The following is a 14,805-nucleotide window of genomic DNA, read 5'->3' on the forward strand; positions in this document are numbered from 1 at the left end:
ACCTGAGCCCAGCAGGTCAAGGCTGCAGTGGCCATGAGTGTGCCACTGCACTCCAGCCTGGGCGACAGGGTGAGACTCTGACTCAAAAAAAAAAAGGGAAAGGATTTCTGTTGTGTAAGATGAGCAATCCTAGAACATGTGTGCTGTGGGAATGATATAGCAGGTGATTTAATAGAGAGGGAAAGACTTGATGATGTAGAAAAGAAGAGATGCCTGAAGCGTGAAGTCCTCAAGAAACAAGATACCTGAATTCGCATTTGCCTGATAATCTCTCTCTCTCTCTCTCTCTCTCTCTCTCTCTCTCTCTCTCACACACACACACACAGAGTCAGCAGAATTCACACTGACACACATACAGACCCACTTCCAATCAATGGTCATGGTAACACATCACATAGACCTAACAGTCAAACTGACACATGCACCCATCAGCCCACCAAGTCACAATAATACACATACAGTATTTGCTTGACAAACACAAATAGCCACATTGACATCAACATCCGTACCCCCTCTCATACAGAGGGGCCCACAGTCCCCCCATAGAGTTCCCCCTTGGAAACCTCTTCCATCTAGCCCCCCCCTAATTCCCAGGTCCTGCCTCTCCCCAGTGTGATCTTGCCCTTTTTGTTTTTGAGTCAGAGTCTCATTCTGTCGCCCAGGCTGGAGTGAAGTGGCATACTCACGGCCATCGCAGCCTCAACTTGCTGGGCTCAGGCAATTCTGCCTCAACCTTTCAAATAGCTGGAACTACAGGCATGTGCCACCATGCCTGGCTTTTTGTTTTTTTTTTTGCTGTTGTTGTTTTGTTTTGTCTTTTTTATTTATTGTAGAGACGCGGTCTCGCGAAGTTACCCAGGCTGATCTTGAGACTCTGGGTTCAGGCAATCCTCTCGCCTCAGCCTCCCAAAGTATTGGTATTACAGGCTTGATCCACTGCTCCTGGCCAACCTTGCCTGCTTAGAAGGAAACATCCAGGCCTGGGCTGAAGAAGGACAGGGAGGGCTTCACATCCAATGAAAAGGTTTTATTAAAGAATGAGAGATGGGGGAGATACATCAACTGCAAGGTCAAAGAAATAACCGCAAATACAAAATTCCAGCGGCAACCCCAGGGTGCCTGGCATACCTTTCTCTCCCCCCACCCGCCCACAGCCCTTTGCAAGCAAAAAGCACTCTCCATCCTGGTTCAGCTAGACATGTCGGTGCATGGGCAGAAAACAGTGAAATGAGTCTCCAACTCACTGGGATAAATAAGTTGCACTGAACATTTTAAAACTTTCAAATTTAATTACAATATACATAAATAAATAGGACAGACAGCAACAGGACTGTGAAGTGCAGCCTGGATTCAAGTTCTACAATTTGTGCTTTGTTCCTTGAGGGCCCCTCCCGCCCTCTTCTCTTCAAAGAACCCACTGGAGCCTCCTGCCAGCTCCCCTTTTCTGGGGGGAGGGGGTTCTAGGATGAGGGGCACCAAATCCTCAGTAGCACCGCTGGTTTATTAACAATTTCCTCCTGCCACCAGTAAGGTGGGTGCCACCTAGAAGCACCCACTGCTGCCCAGACACCCTCATGGGAAGGGCTCTGCCCCATGAGCCAGACTTTCCCATGCCAATTTTCTGTCAAAGCCCTTCTCAGCAATCAAAGGTCAGAAAATTGTACACATGAGACAGACACCTGGACTCTTAACTTACCAACAAACCACCACAGGCCACTCTCCCTTACTCCAACCCAGATCCCCAACTCTGGGGTTTCCGGGTGAATGTTCTCTTTCTGGCCTGGCTCTAATTCCACCTTTCAGTCCTACTCCCAGGAGCTACGGCCTCATTTCAAGCCCTGGGAGCCCCTTAGAGATGGAGTAGGAGGCACAGTTATTTCCGATGCTTGGAATCCTTCTCCGAAGCCTTGGTTTCACCATGCCCGGTGCCTGCACTGCTTAGAAACATCTTGTCCAGCCCTTTGAGTGACTCCAGCAAGTAGTTCTGGAAGGCAGTGAGGGCAGCACAGATGGCAGGCCCGCCAAAGCCATGGGTGATGAGGCTAAAGTGTGTCAGGCAACTCTGCACTCCGGGCTCCAGGATGAGTGCTGGCCGGCTGTTGCCCAGAGGTGAGCGGTCCTGAGCCATCAAGTCTGCAAACTCCTTGCAGATCTGCCTGGTAGGGGAAGGAGGTCAGAGGTTAGAGACAGAGCCGAGCCCAGAGAAGGATTACTACATGCTAGGCACTTGATGTGCATTATCTGTACAATTGTTGACCCTCCCAACAGTCTGCAATTGATGGTCATACCCATTTTATAGGAAAAGAAACAAGGGTTCAGAAAAGCAGCAATAGCGTGTGCCAATTACCCTACAATTTCTCTCCTTTGAATGTCCTTCCCACACTCAAAGTACAGCTCAACCACTTACTACCTCAACCAGGAAACATTCTTTGATCCCTCCTCCCACCCTAAACACCCAATGCGTCACAGAACTGTGTCTTCAAGATTATTAGCAACAACCCAGAATCTGCCTTGCATAACTGAAATAATAACTAGCAATGAATACTGAGAGCTGGATGCTGTGCCAGCCACACGGTATGCATCATCTTACTTAATCTTCAAAACAAATCTATACTATTATTATCTCATTGTATGGATGAAGAAACTGGTTTCAGACAGGTTGGATGGCCTGCCAGAGTGTGAGCTGGGATTTGAATCCAGCTCTAGTCTGCAGCCATTCTTCATTTATTTGTGCATCCTGTGTGTGGTTCAGGCAAGAGAATCACTCATCACTCTTTGTCACCATGGAACCCAGCCAGCATCTTAGACATGCCTGGGACCCTGGAGTGCTTGATGAGTGAGCTGATTGGTGAATGAGGTGAGCCCCACCCTAGATATGTTTCTCCAGCTACAGTATGAACAGCCTCAGAGGTCTCTCCATTCAGCAGGCCCATGAGTCTGTGCTTCCTTTTCTTCCTTGGGGACTTGAGGAAAGCCTCAAAGGAGGGAGGGTGGAGCTGTTATTTGATGGACTGTATTTGGTGGGAGCACTGGATGCTGTTCTAAGCAGGAGACAGGCAAGCCCAAGGATGTGAGCATAGGACTTAGCCTACAGATTGGTAGTTCTCAGATTCCTCTCTCTCTCTCTGTCTCTCTCTCTCTCAGTCTTTCTCTGTCTCTCTCTCCTCCCCCATCTGTACCCTTCCCTCTCCTCTTTCTATTCCTGCAATGAAACTGCTAGGTCTGAATATATCCTCCCAAAACTTACCTGTTGAAATCCTACCTCCCACCCAGGTGATATTAGGAGATGCAGCCTTTGGGAGGTGATTAGGTCACAGGGGTGGAGCCATCATGAATGGGATGAATGCCCATATTATAAAAGAGGCCAGAGCTGGGCTCGGTGGCTCAGCCTGTGATCCCGTGCTTTGGGAGGCTGAGGTGAGTGGCCCACCTCAGGCAACTTGGCGAGACCTCATCTCTACAATAAATCAAAAATTAGCCGGGCGTGGTAGCACGCACCTGTAGTTCCAGCTACTTGGAAGGCTGAGGCGGAAGGATCGCCAGAGCCCAGCAGGTCAAGGCTATAGTGGCTGGGAGCAGCCACTACACTCCAGTCTGGGCGACAGAATGAGACTCCAACTCAAAAAAAAAAAAAAGAGGCCAGAGAGAAACCTCTTGTCTCTTCTACACTGTGAGGACACATAGGTGCTGTCTGTGACCCAGAAAGCAGGCCTTCACCAGATACTGAATTTCCCTTGACCTTGAACCTTCCAGACTCCAGAACTATGAGAAATAAATTTCTGTTGTTGATAAACTACCCAATTTATGGATTTTGTTATAGCAGCCTAAATGGACTAAGACCAGGACCCTTTCTGAAGTACTAAATCTTTGTTATTATTACTTTTGAGTCAGGGTTGCATTCTGTCACCCAGATGAGTGTGTAGTGATACAGTCATGGCTCACCACAGCCTCCAACGCTTGGGCTCAAGCAATCTTCCCTCCTCAGCCTCTGAGTAGCTGGGACTACAGGTGCATGCCACCATGCTTGGCTATTTTTTTTTTTATTTTTTGTAGAGATGAGGTCTCGCTATGTTGCCTAGGCTGGTCTTGAACTCCTAAGCTCAAGCAATTCTCCCACTTTGGCCTTCCAAAGTGCTGGGATTATAGACATGAGCCACCGTGCCTGGTCTAAAAACTAAATTTTAATGGAATACTCGTCTGTTAAACCAGCCCTGAGGTGTCCCCAAACCCACTTTGAAAATCAATGCAATAGCTGTGGGAACCACTGAAGATTCTTGGGCAGAGGAGCAGTGCATGTGCAGAGAGGTTGAGGGAACAAAGGGACTCTGGGGTGGTGAAGGTCCAGGAGTGAGATGAGACCTGAGCTGAGATGGCAACATGTGAATGGTGGTGAGGGAGGCACCAACAGGACTTGCAGAAGGGTCAGGCATGACCTGGTGGCTTGACGAAGGTTACTGGGGCAGAGGGGCTGATGGGCAAGGCTCGGAGTGGGAGGCTCAGACCCGCGGTGGGGTCTGGGGCTGGTGGTGCTGTGGAAGGGTATGTGGGTGTACAGAAGCTTGTATGTGACACCATTTTACTGAAGCATAGAGCCCAGATATGTTCACATGCAGTGTTTGTGTGTGCCCCGGGTACTTTATGGGGAGTTTTCATGTATATATGAGTGTGGTAAACACAATGCCCAAATATGCCCAAGTGTGCCTGTTTGGCAGGTACATGTGTGCCCATGTTGACCTAAGCAGAGAGCCTAGATGTGCCCGTGTGGTGCCATGTAGGCCACATGAACAGGAACGTGTGTGCTCACGAGTGGTGTCCATTATGCCCATGCATGGTGGCTTCTTCTGTGCCTTACTCTGACATGTGTCTGTGTGTGGCACCCACGACTGCCTGTGCACGGTGCCCTCACTCACTTGGCAGCCAGCAGCATGCTCTTGCGGCTGTGCAGTTCCCCAGGGTCAGCGTGTTGTCGACACAGGTACTCTGCGGCTGCCTTGGCTGGGAACTCAGTCTCACAGACGTAACCGAAGTCTCGGGCCAGGTGCACAGCCTCTCCTGGGGGAAGGTAGCCATCACTACTGCCAGGTGTACCTCTGAACCTAGAGCACAGTCTTGACCTTCCCACCCCCTGGCCACGGTGATCCTGCCCATCCTGCTTCTGTAGGCGCCACCTCTGTCTTCCCTCCCTAGCCCAGCTCCAGCCTCCATTCCACTTCAGCCATCAGGCATGGGCTCTGAACTTGGAATTAGGAGCCGGGTTTGCCATGTATCCCAGAGGCAGAGTTCAGAGTCAGAGAGAAGGGAGCTCTCATCTTCTTCATCTCTTTACCACATGCAACTACTGGCTATTCCTCCCCCTATGAGTGTGTGCACACGCATGCGCATGCTGCAAGGAGCTCTCCGCTGTACATGCATGCACATACACATGCACAGACCATACACGGATACCAGATACACACTTTACACATGACACAGAGAGAACACACGCGGTTACTGTGACACATGTATGAATACGCCTGCACACAACTACACACGCCCTCCTGCATTAGAGACAGTCACACTAGATGACCCACATTCACTCTCACGGCCACCTTCAGGCCTCACTCACCCTCCACCAGTGAAGTCAGCAGCGTCACATTGGCAGCCTTGCGACGGCCAGCTGGCAGGTTGAGTCCAATCTTCTCTAGCCGTTCCCGCAGGCATCGGCCTCCATTTTTGGACTTGGCCCTTGACACGCACAGAGAAAGACAGACACACAACTATGAAGACAGGAGAGAAGCATATAGGCTAAGTGACCCCAAAGGGGCCGTGTTGCTCCCTCCAATCCCTGCTGAGCCCTGAGTCTGGCCCTGGGGATGCTATGGGACCTCATTCAGCAAGGTTCTGACCAAAACCTCAATGGTTTTGCAGCCAAGACAGGTGGGGGGCCCAGCACCAGCTCCAGGAGCCCTTCATTTCTTCCCAGTTCTCTCAACAGCGGGGGCACTGCAACGTGGGCAGGATAGGCCAGCATCCTGGGGTACTTAGCACACCAGCTGGACCATACACGGCCACCAAGGAATGCACGGACCTATATGCAGAGACATACAGGGACACACGGGAGACACAGGGACACACATACACACAGAGATGGATACACACTGAGGGCCAAGAATACAGAGACACACAGACACCAATAGAGGCAGAGATACACAGACTCAAACACTCAGACACAGAGATGCAGGATCACACCAAGTCAGGGTTCTAGGAACATGTACACTCAGGGACTCACAGGGACCCTCAAAGAGATGCTCCAAGATACCAAGATTAAGGTGATGCCCCCTACAACTACCCTCTGTGCAGCCCCCACAGAGGTACAAACACGCAAACAGACATATGACTATCTCCAGACGCAGCGTGCAATTGCACACACACCCAGAGCAAGACACATTCTGCCAGACGTATACCACTAGAAGTAACATAGGAGACTCACACTCATGTAAACATACTCCTGACCATCCTTACTACACACACATGCACACATACATGTACACACCATCCTCAGACTCATCAAAACTCATAGCGCTGAAGCAGAAATACCCTTCCCAGGCACAAGGACATGCACAGAGAGAGTCAGACACATGACTATGAAGACAAACCATGGGCTACTATGCTCCCCATCCCAAAACACACATGAGTGAGGCCTGTGCAGCCTCGGGTGATGGCCTGTGGGTCCGGGCCCTGGGAGTCCTTTCCTGGGGGAAAGGGTGGCACTCTTTCTTCCCTAGACCCAGCCTTATCCATCCTGCCCATTGTGGGTGAGTCCTCCAACTCTTCTCTGCACCCAGGTGTGTTTCTCTGCCCTCTTCCCACCCCCACCCCCAAGCCCACAGACCTGTGGGAGCCGTTGGAGACTTGGGCCTGGCCCCAGAGCATGCACAATCTAGAGTCCCTGGGTCCTCCTCTCCCAGGGAGACTGAGGCAGAGTGACGCTGTGGCCTGGGTGAGGCTGGCCTCCTCCCTGATGCTCTCAGAGGGCTCAAGGGGACCAGAAGTTTAACCAGGGCACTATGCTGAGGTCATGGGTGGACTTCCTACCTGCGGAGGACGCCTCCCAGGAGGGAGGCATTGAGGCACTCGGGAGGTGAGAGTCGCCGCTGCACCTCCCCCACCGTCACCTTGTACTTGGACGTCGAGCTGAGCAGCGAGAGCCGGCCGGGCACAGAGCAGAAGACCTCACCAGGGTTTGTGATGCCGCCGACCAGGCTGTCTTTGGCCAAGGAGAGGGCCGAGAGGCTGCTGGCTTTGGAAGGGATGGGCACTGTGGGACAGAGGCAAGAGCCAGGAGAGGTAGACACTGAGCCAGGGTCCACAGCACAGGTCCCAGCTGCCAAGCAAGGTAGGATCTATGATCCCTGCTTTACAAAGGGGAAAACTGAGGCATAGTTCGTTAAAGTGACTTGCCCAAGTTCACTCAGCTAGTGAGTGTGCAAACTGAACCCAGAGCTGTCTGGCTCTTGAACCTGTGTCCCCCTCACTGAGCCAGGCTAGTCCTCTCTTAAAACTCAAACCGCTTCATTAGAGTCTTGGAGTTCTGGCAAGTGCCATTAGAGAGGGGATTGGCATCTGAGCTGGAGGCAGGAGGGTCCTGGGTCACTGCTGCAGAGCCTGGCCAGGTCTAGGCAATCACAGGGAGTCCCCGCTCCCCTTTTCCCCCTCATGATTCCCACATCTTTCCACCCTTCCCTCTCACCCTTGTTTCCCCACGCCTAGATCAGTGAGGGACCTGGAGGCTTCGGATTCTACAACCTGGTTCCTTTCCTGCCAAGCCACTCTGGGATGCTCAAGGTGAATAAGACTACAGGGATACACCCTGTAGTCCTTCCCCTAGATCCTCCCTAATTATCTATTTTCTTTGAAGAGCATAGAAAGGAATCTGAGAAGTTAATTTTCTAAAACTCACTTGGACACTTGGCTCTAAAAAAAAGTTCTTCCTGCAATCTAACTTCCATCCTCCTGCTTAGCCTCAAGAAGAAGGGTGAATATTGAGGCACTTGCATCTTCAGAGGAACCCCCTGGCCTACTCTTCTTTCAAGGAAGTGACAGCCTTGGCAGACAGGCCTTGTGGGGGGGGAAGGTATGTGTGGGGTGAGGATCAGGTGGGGAGTCTGGGGCTAACAAGTACTAAGCACTCACTGTGCTATGTGCTCTCAAGGATGTATTCTCACTGAATCCTCAGAGCAACCCATGAGGGGGCTACATTTCTTACTATTCCCATTTTACAGATGAGGAGACTGAAGCCCAGGGAGGTGAAGAAGTACACCTGAGATCACACAACTGGTAGACCGAGAATCAGTAGCAGTTTCAGAACTGTGGTCTCTGAAGCAGAGCTCTTGGCCTTCTAGTCACTCAGCAAATGTTTGCTGAGTATCTGTGTGCCAAGAATGGCATTACCCCTAGGGAATACAGAAGTAAGCAAGGTTAGCTGGGTCCCTAACCTGAAAGGACCCCCAGCTCTCCCCTCACTGCTGAACATCCCCATCTCCACCTGCCCACCCAACCAGAAAACACCGTGGTACCCTCTGCTCCCCTCTCCTCTACCACACCCCACCCGTCACCGCATCCTATGACTTTCACTTCTTTATATGCCTCAGATGTGGCCACTTTCCTGCATGCACACAGACACTGGCTCATTCCCGTCTGAATTTCCACACAGCCCCTGCTCTAGCCTCCCTGCCATGCTCAGAGGGATCTTTCCCTGTGGATGTATTACTTTATAGCCTAAAACTCATCAACCCTGGTCAGTTCCCTGAAAATCGAATCCCAGCTGCATAGCTGGGCAGAATGATGCTGCCTATCCATCAGTGAGTGCCAACGATATCCCAAGCACTTTATGTGAACAGTTCTGTGAAGTAGATGCTGTTATTCGTATCTCCATTTCAAAATGGAAGAAAATGAGCATTCAAAGAAGTTAAAATGGCACAGTAAGAAAGGAGCAGAAACGGTCCTTAAGCTCTGACCACTGACTCCAAACACCACAGTATAAGGCCTCCTTCACCTGCCTTTGTGATCTGGCTCCTGCCTGTCCCCTTGCTAGCTCCTCATTTGTCCTTTAGGCTCTAGACCCATGCTGACCAATAGAAATATAATGTGAACCACATATATAAATGTACATTTCCTAGTATCCACATTTTAAAAAAGTAAAAAGAAACCTGTGAGATTAATTTTAATGTAAAATTAAATAATATATCACATATTTTAATGTTTTATTTCTGAATATCAGAAATATCATTTCAATGTATAATCAACATTTTAAAAGTTACTAATGAGATAGTTTACATTTTTTTTTTCTACTTAGTCTTCAAAATCCAATGTGCATTTTACACTCATGTTCATCTCAATTCAGACTAGTCATATTTCAGGAGCTAATGGCCGCCTTGGCTAGCTGGCACAGCTCTGGACTTCAAGGAGAGCATGGCAGGTAGGGAAGTAAGTGAGATGTCAAACAGGGGAGGCTTGCAGGCTGGAGCGGGCACACTGTGCAAAGGCCTGCCATACAGAACATAGTCCCAGCACTGCCAGAGCTCCTGGTTTTGTTTTGTTTTTGCAGGCTTTTGAAACCAGAAGTCTGAATTATTATTATTATTATTATCATCTTAGTCAGAGCCTCACTCTGTCACCTAAGCTGGAGTACAGTGGCATGCTCACGGCCATGGTCACCGCAGCCTTGAGCTGCTGGGCTCAGGCGATCCTTCAGCCTTAGCCTTCCAAGTAGCTGGAACTATAGGTATGCACCACCAAATCCAGTTAAATTTTTTTGACTTATTGTGGAGACGAGGTCTCACCAAGTTGCCCAGGCTGGTCTCAAACACCCAGACTCAGGCAATCCTTTCATCTCAGCCTCCCAAAGTGCTGAGATTACAGGCTTGAGTCACCGCGCCCAGCTGAGTTGAATTTTTTATGTGAAATACCTGGATTTTTAAGCACTGGCAACTGATTCAAAGATTTTAAAACCCAACACAAGATAACCAAACACCGCATGTTCTCACTCATATGTGGGAACTAAATGGCCACAAAGATGGAAATAATAGACACTGGGGACACCAATAAGTGGGGAGGTGAGAAGAGGGCTTAGGGTTCAGAAATTACCTATTGGGTACAATGTTCATTATCTGGGGAATAGGCCACCTGAGACCCAATCCCCACCACTACATAATGTGTCCGTGTAACAAACATGCACATGTACTCCCTGAATCTAAAATAAAAATGGGAAAAAAAACCCCAGCAGAGGCAAAATGGAACATGTGTGAGGTGCCCCTTGGGATGTGGCACCCCCAGGATGTGAGCTCTTCGAGCCCCATAGAGCTGCTCTGCTCCTGTCTGTTTCCCAGGACCCTCTCCATTCTACTGAGCAGGAGCCCTCCTTCCCAAGCCTCAGTTAAGGTCCCAGCCCCTGTGCAGTGCTTCCAGTTGTTTTAGTGGTTACATGATGATATGTATGCATTTGTCAAAATGTATAGAAATGTATATCTAAAAACAATGAACTATACTGTATGTAAATTATACCTTGAGTTTGACCTTAAAAGATAAAACTACAAACTGAAAAATTAAAAATAAAGGAAGGGCAAGGTGACTATCTTCTCTCCCATCACCCCTTACCAGAAGGAGGGGGTCAAAGGAACAGAAAATTCTTTTTTCTAGCAGCCTCCTCCATCCAACTGCTTTTAAAACCTGGGATCTGGACTGGTTGCAGTGGCTCACTTCTATAATCCCAGCACCTTGGGAGATTGAGGCAGGAGGATCACTTGAGACCAGAAGCTTGAAACAAGCTTGAAACAAGCCCGGGCAACATAGTGATACCCTGTCTCTACAAAAAAATTAGCCAGGCATGGTGGCACATACCTGTAGTCCCAGCTACTCAGGAAGCTGAGGCAGGAGGATCCCTCGAGCCCAGGAGTTTGAGGTTGCAGTGAGCTATGATCATACCACTGCACTCCAGCCTGGGTGACAGAGCGACCTTGTCTCTTAAAACAATCAAGCCGAGGTGAGAGGATTTCCTGATCGCACAGGTTCGAGACCAGCCTGGGCAACTTGACGAGACCTCATCTCTACAATAAATAAAAAAATTAGACGGGCATGGTTAGCGTGTGCCTGTAGTTCCAGCTACTTGGAAAGCTGAGGTAGAAAGATCGCTGGAGCCCGGCAGGTCGAGGCTGCGGTGGTCGTGAGTGTGCCACTTCACTGGGAGATCTTCTGTCTGCAGGAGTGTGTGTGTGGCTTCTGCAGAGTGAATGTCAGAGTGAGACTCCAACTCAGAAAACAAACAAACCAACCAACCTGGGGCCTCTTGAGGCCCGGCCTTGAGAAAGGGGAGAGAGACTAAGGCTACGTGGAGCTGTTTATATGGATATGCAAACATGAATGTGTGCCGCAAAAGTGAATGCACACAAAAACTGCATTCCCTTGCTATAGATACAGCAGTGAGACTGAGGCTGTACATGATGTGTACACAGATTCAACAAATACTGAACCACAGCTATGCCCCCCTCCAGTGTGTAGGAATGTGGCAGCCTCCATATGGATATCTGCAAGTGCTTTCTCTTGTTGATGCCAGATGTACACAAACAAATGTGCAGCTAAGTGTACATGCATGACTTGACATGTGCACGTGTGTTTGTGTTTATGAGTGCTAGACCTTGCAGCTTCCTCCACCTGTCCCCTTTTCCTTAGAGCATCTTCCCTCAAAAACTGGCAGAGGGAAAGGTTAAGAAAGCAGGTGGATTGAGAAAGGAGCAGTGATGGAGGTGGGAGTTAAACTAGCACAAAATGCAAGGAAGACACGCTGGAGTTTGTCTCTCACACCCACAGGACAGGCCCCCACTCCGCCATGGTGACTCATGAAGCTGAAGTGATCTACTCATGGTGTCCCTCTGGTCATACATGCAGAAGCCACACACACACTCCTGCAGACAGAAGATCTCCCAGTTATTCAACCTGACAGGCAAGACACACACACACACACAAATCTACACACTATCCACAGGTGATAGATGTGGTCTGAGTACTGAATCTCGGAGTGTGCAACAGACTTTCCCAGAAAGCTTGTTAAAATTACAGATTCCTTCTAGAAGAAAACATAGGAGGGCTGGGTCTGGTGGCTCATGCCAGTAATCCTGGTGCTTTGGGAAGCTGAAGTGGAAGGATTGCTTGAGGCCACAAGTTTGAGACTAGTCTGGGCAACATAGCAAGACTCCGTTTCTACAAAAAAAAAAATTTTAATAGCTGGATGTGATGGTGCACACCTGTAGTGCTAGCTACTTGGGAAGCTAAGATGAGAGGGGACAGCTTGAACACAGGAGGCTAAGGTTACAATGTGCCATGACTGTGCTACTGCATTCCAGCCTAGGAGACAAAGCAAGACCCTGTCTCTTAAAAAAAAAAGAAAGAAAGAAAGAAAGAAGGAAGGAAGGAAGGAAGGAAGGAAGGAAGGAAGGAAAGAAAGAAAGAAAGAAAGAAAGAAAGAAAGAAAGAAAGAAAGAAGAAAACAAGAGAAAAAGTTTCGTGACCTTGCGTTGGGCAAAGAGTCAAGAGTTCCTAGATTCAACACCAAAAGCATGACCCACAAAATAGAATAACGATAAATTGCACTTCATCAACTTTTGCATCTCAAAAGTCATTATTAAGAAAATAGCTGGGGCCGGGCGCGGTGGCTCAATCCTGTAATCCCAGCACTTTGAGAGGGTGAGGCAAGAGGATTGCCTGAGCCCAGAGGTTCGAGACCAGCCTGGGCAACATGGTGAGACCTCATCTCTACAATAAAAATCAAAACATTAGCTGGGCGTGGTAGCACGTGCCTGTAGTTCTGGCTACTTGGAAGGCTGAGAGGGAAGGATCACTGGAGCCCGGCAGGTTGATGCTGGGGTGGCCGTGAGTGTACCACTACATTCCAGCCTGGGCGATGGAGTGGATCTCCAACTCAAAAAAAGAAAGAAAGAAAGAAAGAAAAGAAAAAAGAAAATAGCTGGATGTGGTGGTGTGAGGCTGTAGTCCCAGCTACAGGGGAAGCTGAGGCAGCAGGATCTCTTAAGCCCAGGAGATCAAGACTGTATTGCTCTATGGTCCCATCTCTAAATAGCCACCATACTCCAGCCTGGGCAATATAGTGAGACTCTGTTTATTTATTTTTTAATTGTTTTAAATTTTTTTTACAAAGAAAAGAAAAAGATAAACCACAGACTGAAAGAAAATATTTGAAAATCATATATCCGATAAAGGATGTGTATCCAGAATATATAAAGAACTCTTACAACTCAATAATAAGATAAAAGGCTAAATAGAAAATGGTCCATACATAAAATGATGGAATATTATGCAGTCATAAATAAGGACAAAATTATGAACTTTGTAGCATCTTGGATGGGCTTAAAGAGTGTATAATACTCAGTGATTTATTACAGACACAAAGAACTGAGTACCACATGTTCTCACTCATAAGTGGATCCTAAACAATTATCATAATACTACAAGAAAGGGATTGGCAATAGTGGGAAATTCCCGGTGGGGGGGCACACCTCATCAATAAGGGTACCTGATCTCAAATCAGGTGAAGGGGGGACCAAAGTGAGGCCCAGACTTTACCTACACAATGACTATTTATATACCTAACCCTGAATTGTACTCAACATCTTTATTTTCTTTTTTATTTTATCTTATTTTTTTTGAGTTGGAGTCTCACTCTGTCACCCAGGCTGGAATGCAGTGGTGCACGACCACTGCAGCATCGACCTGCTGGGCTCAGGTGATCCTTTCACCTCAGCCTTCCAAGTAGCTGGAATTACAAGCATGCTCCACCAACATCTTTAAAAGAAAAAAAGAAAAGAAAAACATCAAAGTAAAGAAAAAGAGAGATAAGCAAAGAGAGAGTCCCACAGGGGACATTGAGAAGGAGTAATGAAAGGAAGAAGAGAAAGTGCACAAGCAACGTTATAAGAGCCATGTAGAGAGTACATCCAGAAAAAAGCAATGATTATCACCATTCAACTCTGAAGAGGAATCATACAAGATAATGTTCAAAAAGTGTTCACTGCTAGGAACTGCCAGTTCAAAGGAAATATACATGACTCTTATATATACAAAAATGATACTTAATTTTACTTAATTTTTAAAAATGCAAACTAAAACTTTTAAAAGACACCACAAATACACTGTATTGGATAGGGTGTTGGGAAATGTTATTTCAACTATTGCTGGTGGGAGTATAAACTAGTACAACCATTAGGAGCCCAATGTGGCAGGATCTATCCAAAATTGTTTTGACCCAGCGATTCTACCTCTAAGTATTATCCAACATATTCTTAACATGCGTTTGAAGAAATGTATTGCAACATTGATTGTAAATACTTACAAAAACTGAAGTGGTATAGATGTGTTAAATAAATTACGAAATATCCATGTCATAAAGAATTAATAGATTACTATGCATTTGTCCAAGGAAATCAGTGAGCTTTATGTGTGCTGATATGGAAAGACTTCTGTCATTATGGGAAAGCAACAAGGAACAGAAAAGGGTTTTTAGTATGATTCAATTTATGATTTTTTAAAAATTAAAAACCAGTCGGGCTTGGTGGCTCAGCCTGTAATCCCTCACCTTTGGGAGGCTGAGGTGAGTAGATTGCCTGAGCCCACGGGTTCGAGACCCGCCTGGGCATCTTGGCGAGACCTCATCTCTACAATAAATCAAAAATTAGCTGGGTGTGGTAGTGCTCACCTGTAGTTCCAGCTACTTGGAAGGCTGAGGCGGAAGGATCGCCGGAGCCCAGCAGGTCGAGG

At 47.9% G+C, this 14,805-nt stretch overlaps 1 protein-coding gene across 1 annotated transcript in view; it reads right to left on the reverse strand.

Annotated features, from left to right (window-relative positions):
• Positions 1 to 1,873: 1,873 nt before the first annotated feature.
• Positions 1,874 to 14,805, reverse strand: part of TFAP2E (transcription factor AP-2 epsilon) — a 19,464-nt gene continuing 6,532 nt past the window's right edge. The window contains exons 3-6 of the mRNA XM_021718142.1: positions 7,075 to 7,297; positions 5,606 to 5,724; positions 4,911 to 5,052; positions 1,874 to 2,156 (exon numbers count right to left, since the gene is read on the reverse strand). Of these exons, the coding sequence (XP_021573817.1) occupies positions 1,874 to 2,156; positions 4,911 to 5,052; positions 5,606 to 5,724; positions 7,075 to 7,297 (767 nt within the window). The remainder of the gene's footprint in view (positions 2,157 to 4,910; positions 5,053 to 5,605; positions 5,725 to 7,074; positions 7,298 to 14,805) is intronic.

This window comes from Carlito syrichta, unplaced genomic scaffold (genome assembly GCF_000164805.1).
Source record: "Carlito syrichta isolate Samal-C Ts95f unplaced genomic scaffold, Tarsius_syrichta-2.0.1 Scaffold311852, whole genome shotgun sequence".
NCBI lineage: Eukaryota > Metazoa > Chordata > Mammalia > Primates > Tarsiidae > Carlito > Carlito syrichta.